At 65.9% G+C, this 9,726-nt stretch overlaps 1 protein-coding gene across 9 annotated transcripts in view; it reads right to left on the bottom strand.

The window, feature by feature from the left end:
- Positions 1-566: 566 nt before the first annotated feature.
- Positions 567-9,726, bottom strand: part of KCNQ2 (potassium voltage-gated channel subfamily Q member 2) — a gene marked incomplete at both ends in the record, with an annotated part of 47,634 nt that continues 38,474 nt past the window's right edge. For 2 of the 9 annotated variants that reach the window (XM_081257149.1, XM_081257151.1), the window contains 5 exons: positions 567-1,298; positions 1,755-1,878; positions 6,531-6,662; positions 7,073-7,181; positions 7,608-7,827. In XM_081257149.1, coding sequence (XP_081113275.1) covers positions 567-1,298; positions 1,755-1,878; positions 6,531-6,662; positions 7,073-7,181; positions 7,608-7,827 — 1,317 coding nt within the window. Of the gene's footprint in view, positions 1,311-1,754; positions 1,879-4,419; positions 4,528-6,530; positions 6,663-7,072; positions 7,203-7,607; positions 7,832-9,726 lie in introns of all 9 variants that reach the window. The other 7 variants (XM_081257145.1, XM_081257144.1, XM_081257146.1 and 4 more) reach the window with 7 other exon arrangements.

Genomic DNA, 9,726 nt, shown 5'->3' with positions numbered 1-9,726 from the left:
TCTGCTCTGGGGTGGTCCCAAGGCTCGCCACCCTGCCCCCTCCAGGCCAGGGTACTGGACTTGGGGCCGGCTCCCATCACCGGACACTCAGAAACCACGGGAAGGAGGGCGACTGACCAGCAGCTCTGGGTGGGCACCCAAGACAGATGGGGCAGGACAGGAACGGGGGGCGGAGACAAGCCACACCCGAGGGGCCAGCCACCGCCCACCCAGGCCTCAAGGCCGCTGATCCTCACAAGACAGGCCTGCGCCTTGCTGCCACCCTCACCCGGCCCTGCTCCCAGCCCACGCCTCACCCCAGCCGCCAGGGGCCCGTCCTCAGCCTTGACCCCGGCCTCTGTCACGCCCAGGCCAACAGTCTGCAGAGTCTGCAGAGTGGGCACGGCCAGCCTGGCTGCCCCTCGCTGGAAAAGAATTTCTGCCGACCTCCAGTGCGAGAGACCAAGGGCCACGCCTGCCCAGCACCCCACACGGGCACCTGCACTGCGCTACTCTAAGCAAAGGGCCCCGGAGGGTCCGCCTCGAGACCGGGAGGCCAGGAGTCAGGGGCAGGCCGGCGGGCGGCCTCACTTCCGGGGCCCGGCCCAGCCCACATCGCCAAAGGGGCCCTCGCCCGTGGCAGAGCGCGGCGGAGGCCCGCACGGGGTGCAGAGGTCCGAGTCCGTGTCCGACTCGCCCTCCGCAATGTAGGGCCTGACTTTGGCGCACGGCGCGGCGGCGGCGTAGCAGCTGTTGAGGGCGTCCAGGTTCTCCTTGGACTGGGAGATGCTGAAGCCGCTGAAGGAGCGCTCCAGCTCCTCGTGGTCCACGGACGGGATGGAGATGGACGTGTCGCTGTCCCGCAGGGCGCCCTCGTGGGGCCTGCAGGCCGGGCCGTCCTCCGACCTCAGGAACTCCGTGCTGGCCCGGTGGCCCCCGCTGTAGGCGGACAGGGACCGCTCGTGGGCGGGGGGCGGCGGGATGCGCACCAGCGAGCCGTGGTCCCCCACGGGTGAGGCGCCGTGGCCCTGGCGCGGGTGGTACTGCTGCTGCCACGAGGTGGAGGGCGGGCACTGGGCGGGGGGCGCGGCTGGGGGTGCCGAGAAGTTCTTCTGGCCCGTGGAGCTGGTGGAGCGGACGAGCTTGATGATGCAGCCATTCCTGCTGCCGTGGTCCCGGCTGTCCTCGGGGCTGTGGTACGGCGGCGCCGGCTCTGGCTCCTTGGCCCCGAAGTAGGCCTCTGTCTCCGTCGGGGGGACGCCCATGCGCTGTGTGTAGATGTTCACCAGGAAATCCAGCTTCTTCTCCATGGACAGGACCTGCAGGAGGGGCTGCTAGGCCATGCTGGGCTGCTCCCCGGAGTGGGGGGCCCAGGCTGCTCCCCGGGTTGGGGGGAACTGGGCTGTTCCCCAGAATGGGGGGGCGACCCAGGATGTTTCCCACAGAGGTGCAGAGGCAATGGAGGGCAGACCCCCCACAGCAGCTCAGCCTCTGACCCCACCCGTCAGTGTGTGAGGCCTCAGGACTTCAGACATGGACCCTCCTGCTTGTCTGGGCCGCCCTGTGTCCGCTGCGGGTTCACCCCTTAGAGCAAACCCTACAGAGGGAAAGAACTGGCCATTCCTCTCCTCAGCTCCCATCAGGGAAGTGCCCCAGGCCCGGGGGGTGCTCCTGGGGGCCCAGGGTCCAAACACAGCAGCCCTCCCTCCCCCCAGAGCTTCAGCTCTCTCCCGCAGTGCCCGTGCCGACACCCCAGGACCCCCAGACTCTCCCACCTGCTTCTCCACCTTCCCCAGCCGTCCCATCATGCTGGGGTCCTCGGGCACCTCTGCCTCAGCCGGGCCCTTGCCTCGGTCTTTGTCTGCTATCGCCGGGCCACGCCCCACAATTTGGTCCACTCTGCCGGGAAGAGACCCCGTCCCCAGCGTGAGTTCAGGTGGGAGCGGCGGAGCCCGTGGCCCTCTCCTCCTGGCCAGGCCGCAGCCGCCAGATCCAGGCTCCGGGCTGGGTCCAGAGCCGACCGGGGGACAGCGAGGAACCAGGACACATGGACCCCGGGCGCCTGGTCCTTGTCCTGCTCTCCGCTGCCCTCGGGGCCTGTCCCCCGACCACTCCATTCCAGTGGGGCTGGCACATTAGCAAGGGGTAAAGAGAAGGGAGTTGGGGCCAAGCACCCCTCAGCTCCCCCACCCCCACCCCCGAGCCCTGCTCCCGGAGAAGGTGCCACCGAGGCCCCTGCCCACCCGGGGTCTGGAGGGGATGGAGATAAACGTCTGCAGCAGGAACCACAGAAGCGGGGGTGGGGGTGGGGGCGTGAGGACTTCGCGCCATGCGCCGGATGGGGGAGGGGACACAGACCAACACAGGAAACCACCAACGCACAACCAGAGGAGGGGACAGACAGAGCCACTGGCAACCAGAGAGGGGGTCCGTGTGTGCTCGTGCGTGCACATGTGTGCTTGCTGTGCATGCACTTGTGTGAGAGTGTGTGGGCCTGTGTGTGCGCACGCACGAGGGAGACGCAGACGCAGCTGAGGTGACCTCAAATGAGGCCATCAGTCACGAATGCCGAGAGGGGAAGGAGGCCTCCTTCAGGGAGGGGGGCTTCTGCTTGACCCATGCGGCGTCCCCTGTCCCCTGTGCTGAACGGGAAGGGCCACTGAGGGGCTCGGAAGGGACCTTGGGAGTGTCAGGGTGGGCGCCCGACACTGAGCCCCAGAAGTGCAGCCACGTGGACGCTGGGCAAATGCACCAGGGCCAGGGTGCAGCTGGGCAGGACAGCCACCCAGGCACAGGCCACACAGCCCCACCGCTTCTCTGGAGCCTCATGCACGAAGTGCACCACCCAAGCTCCCGAGTGGGGAGGGGCGCCAGCTCCTAACCCCGCAAGCAGCGTCACGGGAGCTGCCAGCCTGCTCGGCGGCAGTCCTCACCCACAGTGCCGCCCTAACTGCCTATCGGGGCTCAGGGTGGTCCGTCCTTGCTGTCACAGGAAGCAGGAGGGGATCAGGCTTGCGTCAGCCGCGGGGCAGCCTCTCATGCTCCACGGGGCGTCATGCTTGGTCATGCGGTGGCAGAGCTGCCGTGGGGCCCTCGGGCTCCCAGCAGACGCCAGTGGGGACAGAGCGGGAGGAGGGCTCTCTGGCTCCAGGCGTCCACACAGTCCAGGCACGGGTACTCAGGGCCTTCACCCCTGCCACATGACGGGCCACCCTCCCGGCTGCTCCCCTGGGAGCCTTGGCCCAGGGTCAGCCTGGAGCTGCCCCCGGTGGGTCTTCCGTGGAGCCTGTGCCACCCCCTCCCCTGGGCCTCAGGCCGAGGAGTCGGGCTTAACCCCTGTCCTTCTGGCTCCTTCTCTGTGGGCATCTGGCTGCAGTGGTCCAGGAGGCCCGCGGGGCTCCAAGGGCTGGCAGGGCCTTCCCAGCCCATGGCTCTGGATGCCCAGCCCCTGTGCCCTGCAGCAATGCCCAGGGGTGTGGGCTTCTGTCTCAGGGTCCAGCTTCCTTGGGGCTGGAGGTCCCGGGCAGAGCGGGGGACGCGGTGAACACTGTCTGGGCTGCCCGGGCTCAGGCCTGCTCCCCCGGAGATTCCTTTCTCATGGGAGAGCCGCCAGGCTGAGATGCCCAGCACACACTGACCCTCGGCCTCATGCACAGAAACCTGGACACACAGGGTCAGGCACCCCCAGTCGCCCCAATGGCCCAGCTGCCAGCACCCCTGCCGGCCTCCGGGATGCCCCTGGGCCCCTCTGCCAGCTTGGCCGGGCGTGTCTGCCCTCACCCCACATCCTTGCCCTGGGCTCTGCTCTCCCAGACCTGCCGGGGGGCGGGTCACAGCCATCATCTCCGTAGTCCAGGGGAGCAGGAAGGCTCCGAAGTCTGAATTCACCACCACCGAGCCTGCTTTTGCTGACTCACCACCTCACTGCCCACCCCTCACCCTGCCCACTGGCTGGAACTGTCTTCTTCAATAACCCTGACCACGGTGAAAACTGGAATAGAGCCCCCAAAGCTCTGGGGACTCCCCGGGAGCTGGGCTCCCGCCAGGACCTGCTCAGTCCACACAGCAGCCCAGGTCGACCCACCGGCAGGTGGTGGCAGGGGTCTGAGGCGGTGCTGGGGCAGGGCTCCACGTCTAAACGCACCTGATCCCTGGGGGACTGCCGCCCTCTTCTGCCCAGGGAGCCCCCACCCCCAGCAGACACCACACAGGTGTCGGTGGAAAGGAGCCCCCCGGACAGCCTCCCCAGGACCCCGCCAAGAGGAGCAGTTCAAGGGCACCCCAACCCAGCCTGCCAGGGCCTGCAGAGGACATCATTTTGTCAGGGACAGAGAAACAGCCCCTCGGTCCCATCGAGCAGAGCGGGTGCTGCCGTCATGTGGCTGGGGCGAAGGGGGCTGGCCATTCCACAGAGACAGGCGGGAGGCTCGGCATCCTGACCTAGGTGAGTACTGGGGCGACTCTCTCGGAGGGGCCGTGGGTCCTTTGGTGGGGTACTTCTTGTGCCGGGGAGTTGAAGGGGGTGGGGGGCCCACAATCATATCTATCCTGGCGAGTAAACAAGAAAAGAGACACCAGGAAAATGCATCGTGAAGCAACATGAAAGGGGAGGCAGCCGGAAACTTGCAGAGACAAAATGAATGACCCGCTGAGAGCAGCCGTGACCTTTCTTACAAACGGGACGCAGGGACACTGCGTTCCCGTGACCCCAGATGTGGTCAAGCGAGCACTGGGCGAGGCCACGAGCTCGCAGAGCCCCATCTGCCCGGGCAAGGGTACACGTCCAAGGACACGTGGCAGCTGGCAGCAAAGTACCAAAGGGCCCCGGGAAAGACACCAAGGCCCTGCCAGCAAGCGACAGACATCTGGCTCCTGTGGGGGTCGGTTTGTCTCGTCTGTTTTCCAGACAGAAAGGGAAAGAGAGGGGACGGCCTAGGACAGAAGAGCCTCGTGAACAAAAACCGCTGCCGTGAGTGGAGGCGGGTCAGCCGTCGAGACCCAGGGTGGCCTCTCACATACACACGTGTGCTCACACCTGCACACACACGTGGACACATGCACGCTCGCACACATGTACACACCGCAAGTTTGCACGCACGGCACACATTTGCACACTCATGTATACACGTGTACACTCTCACATGATTTACAAGTGCACAACTGCACGCACGTTTGCACAAACACACAGGGCTACTCAATGCTCAAGGAGGACGCTGAGCAGTTGGCCTCCCGGCCTGAGCCTGGGGACAGGAAGGGGTTGTCCCCTGGCCTCACCCAATGGGAGCAGCTGGAGGCCCAGAGGGGCCCCTCCCCTGGGATCTTGAGCAGGATGGGGAGACGCCACCTGCCACGGGGCTGGGATCTGGGCTGACCCCCAGGACTGCCCCAACCATTCAGACCCCCCACGGCCAGGGCCTAGGCTTCAGGGCCAGAGAACTGGCAGCCGCCTCATTGGAGGGGCCCTGGCCAGGAGGGACCTGACCAGCAGGAAGGTGGGATCCATTCCAGGAGAGACCCATGACAGCCACAGGCCTCCTCCCAGGCACCAGACACACGTGTGTGCCCCCGCTCGTCTGTGTATGGACGGTGCGTGCCTATGAGCACACACGTACTTGGTGTGCGTGTGTCAGTCCTATAGGACACACATGTGAGCACAAGGCTTAGAGCATGGTTATGTGTGTACACATGTGTGCTGGCACACGTGGGCATGTGGGAGTGGACATGGGTCTGTGTGTGTGCATGTCCTGGGTCCTTGCTGTGTCTGTATACACGTACGTACAGCTGACTCCTGGGGTGAGCAAGCCAGTGCTCACATGGGGCCAGAGATGGCAGTGCCAGCGTGTGCCCAGCCACGGCCCACCAGGCACGTGTCCAGCCCCACCGCCAGCTCCGGCCATGGGAATCCCTCTGTGCAGTGGGGAGGGAGGACCAGCCCTCTGTTCTGGAAGAGGTGCCACGTGGCCTAACTGCTGCCTGATGGGCCCACAGAAACCTGCACCTTCACCTCTCAAGAGAACTAACTTCTCTCCCCAACACACACGGGTACACATGGGCAACATACGTGCGTGGACACATGACACACATGGCACAGCACACACGCGTGCACCCACACATTTGCCAAAACATGTGTTGCACCCGTGTGCACACATGCACATGCATGCAACTGCACACACATGTGTACACACACATGCACCTGAGGCCTGAACACATGCAAGCGCACGTGTGCATTCACGCATGTGCATATGCACGCCCGTGTGTGTGCACAACACATACACGCTTGCCCATCGCAGCACGGGCAGGAGAGAGACAACAGAAAGGTTAAAAACAGACCACACAAGGATATGGCAGAAAGCCCACGTGGGGCCGGCGAGGAAGGGCCCACATGTGGCAACTAGCAGGGCCGGCCGCTGCGCCCACGGCACATCGCCGCCCCACCTCTGGCAGGAGTGTGCAGCTGCGCCGCGCCCCTGTCCCCAACCCCCACCCAGTTTTGGCCCAGAGGACCCAGCTCCACGCCCCCGGGGCCAGGCAGGCAGGGGAGGTGCTCTTGCCTGGACTGCAGGTTTTTGATGCGGGACAGCATGTCCAGGTGGCCAGCCGAGTACTGCTCAATCACGTCCATCACATCGTAGGGCCGTAGGCTCTCCTTGAACTTGCGCTTGGACACCAGGAATCGCATGACACTGGAGGGGGTGGTCGGGAGGCTGTGAGCCCTGGGCAGAGACCACCGAAGGCAGCCCCCCAACATCCACCTGCCTTGGCCCGCCCAGCATCTCTGAGAATGTCTGCTGGATGACTTGGCCCTGTCATCTGGGCCACCCACCTGTCTCGTACCCCAGCCACCCTTGGGTCCCGCTGCGCAGAGGACCCTTGTCCACCCGGGAACCCCTGTGCAGTGGCACCTCCCAGCCGTCCACTAACAGCCTTGGGCACCCAGCACCTGGGACGTAGGCAACGGCTGGGACAGCAGGTGCCTTGTGAGCCGCGGGGGCCGGACTGAAGGGGCGTCGGCCGCAAGGCAAGGCCCTCCCACCAGCCCCTCAAGGCCCCGCGTCCGTGGACGACTCTGCGAGGGGGCCCGCCGGGTCCTCACCACACGGCCCGGATGCTGACTTTGAGGCCCGGGGTCAGATCCTCCGTCACGAACTCGCAGTTGCAGCTCTTGTTGTCGTCTACAATGTCCTCCCCTGGGAGACTTGCTTCTGGGTGGAAGGACACAGCCCGTGAGGGGCCGGGCCACCCCCGGGATGGAGGGGGCCTAGTGCTCCGGCCCCACAGCGCACGCGTGTCCGAGGGGGCCTCCGCAGGCACACCCACACTCCAGCCCGCCCCCCGTCCTGCTTTTCCAGCCTGCTTCCCTCCACTGTGCTCCTCAGGGAGCGGCCACCACGAGGGTGTAAGAGGGCATCCCTGTGCACAGATAGAAGGACAAAGTGGGATACGTCCACACAGAGAACTCGGGGAACATCCGCCGTAAAAGCAGTGATGCGTCGGCACCAGCTCCATGGCTGAGCCTGGAAAACACGGAGCTCGGGGAGCAGAACCCGGTGCGGGGGGACAAGCACGTGTGGCCGTGTCGCATGGAGCTCCGGGAGAGCAAACCCCAACCCGGAGGCTGCCCGACCCACCTTCCGAGTTCTGCCGGGAGGCGGCGCCCCTGGCCCGGAAGGCCTGCCGTGCGCGGCCGCGCTCCCCGAAGCTCCAGCTCTTGGGCACCTTGCTCGGACTGTCCTCCAGGCTCTGGTCGGCGCTGGGCGACCGCCGGACGGTCTGGGCCTGAGGGGACCCCTTGCCCTTGGCAGCCACGCCGCGGGGGCTGGAGAAGACACGGTCTTTCAAACTGACCTTCTGACTGCTCCCGCGAGAACCGACAGACGGACAGACACACAGAAAGACAGCAAGAGAGGTCACTCTGCAAAGAACACTCGCTCCCGCTGGCTCCTGGCGGGTGGACAGAGTGCCCTGGCCGTGGGATGGAGCACGGGCCGGGGCGGGAGGGTCGCTAGGGCGAGCGGGGACAGGTCAGCTCCACCACAGGCTCCCCGGGGCCCGCTCAGCACTCAGCCTGGCCGGGGAGTGGTCAGTGGACTCTGAAATCACCTTCAGCTACCACCAAAAGCTGCCTGAGAGCTCGCCACACTGTCAACCAGGGCTCCCTCTTCAAACGCCCTGGGCGATGACGGCTTTTCCCTGGGCACCTCCTGAGGGCCCCCGGCCACTCCAGCAGTTACCGTGCCCGCCCTCCACCCCTGTAACCGCCCCGGGTCAGGACGGTGAGGTCTGCAGCTGGCCCCCGGGCCCCTCGGCCGAACCCCAGGAAGCTGCCTGGAGAAACAGGTCTCGGGGGGGAGCACGGAGAGCAGCACGAGGGCCAGGGTCTGCCCACCTCCCCTCCACCCAGGGCGGCACAGGCTCCACCCCCCACCAAGGACACGGCCGGGAATGGAACGTCCACACTTCCGGAAGGATGCTATGGGTGCCGGTCAAGCCCTGGCCCGAGGCCGCAGACAGGGTGCAACCACGGCCGCACAGCCACAGCCCCGTGAGGGTCTTTGGGCCTCGCTGCCCCCGTCTCTTGGTAACCATGGAGACGGGTCTGACACCCCACGTTTGTTGGTTCTAACACCCTCCAGGCAGCAGGCAGGAGAAAAGGGCGGTCTCTGGTCAGGGTGAGGTCAGGCCCAGGGCCAGGCGGCCACTCATTTTCTCCCGTGGACAGTTTCCACCATCTTCCCAGGAGGAGAGCGAGGCCCCCATGAACCATGAACCCACTCACGCCACCACACTCAGGGGCCACCCTCAGAACCTCCCGAGGGGCCTCTGCGCTGCCCTGGGGCCTGGGACCAGCCCTCATGGGTGCCTGGCAGGGCCTCTGCTGTCACTGGGAAGCTACCACCACCAGCTAATCCCTCAGACAGCGCCAGCCCCACCGCAGATGGCCCAGGTCAGCTGCTTCCATCGGCCCGAAGGGGACCCACAGCAGAGACACGTCGTCAGACGGCGCAGAAATGACCCACCATGGACAAGAACCAGCCTGTGGCCTGGTCCAGCCAGCCCACACACTGTGGTCCAGGTCGGTGCCCCTGCCCCGCCGCCCCCCAGGCAGCCGAGACCATCTGTGCTAGTTCTCAGGCCCGAGGCATGGAGCCCACTCAGAGGGGTGGCTCCTCCAGAGACCCTGGGTGTCCTGTGTCCCCATGAACACAGGAGCCGGGGTGTCTGCTTGCTCAGGACGCTGGTCCCAAGCCTGTAACTGCTGTGCCCGGCACGAGGCCAAGACAGGGGTGGGGGACCGAGGGGCAGCCAGAGCCAGGCTGTGGAGGCTGCTATGAAGGTGACCCTCTCCGTCCTTTGTTCCCAAAGGAGACCACCAGCTGGTCCAGGGAGACCATGAAACAAGGGCCCCACCAAGCCAGGACTGCTGGGGACCCCTGCTGGACCTGCTGTCCCGTGCACAACAGGGGCCCCCAGAACTGGGGCCCACGCAGCTGACTGCGATGACAGAGCCACAGGAAGGAGCCTTCCCTGGCCTTGGCCTGGCCCTGCCGTCCCTGGCTCTCAGATTGCTCAGACTGGGGAGGGGTGCCCTGCTGGAGAAGGCCACGGGTGGCTGTCTGGACTTCCACGGTCATCACAGCTCAGGGCTCACAGGCACGCAGCCCCCAGCCACCCCAGGCCTGCCTCAACTCCAGGTGCCCGAACGCCGACGGTCCTGCAGGTGTCGAGAGAGACCCTCCCTCGCCTCAC

This window comes from Mesoplodon bidens (assembly GCF_964165515.1).
Source record: "Mesoplodon bidens genome assembly, chromosome: 15".
Lineage (NCBI taxonomy): Eukaryota > Metazoa > Chordata > Mammalia > Artiodactyla > Ziphiidae > Mesoplodon > Mesoplodon bidens.
The sequence above is the reverse complement of the archived record's forward strand: the minus strand, read 5'-3'. Positions and strand labels throughout refer to the sequence as shown.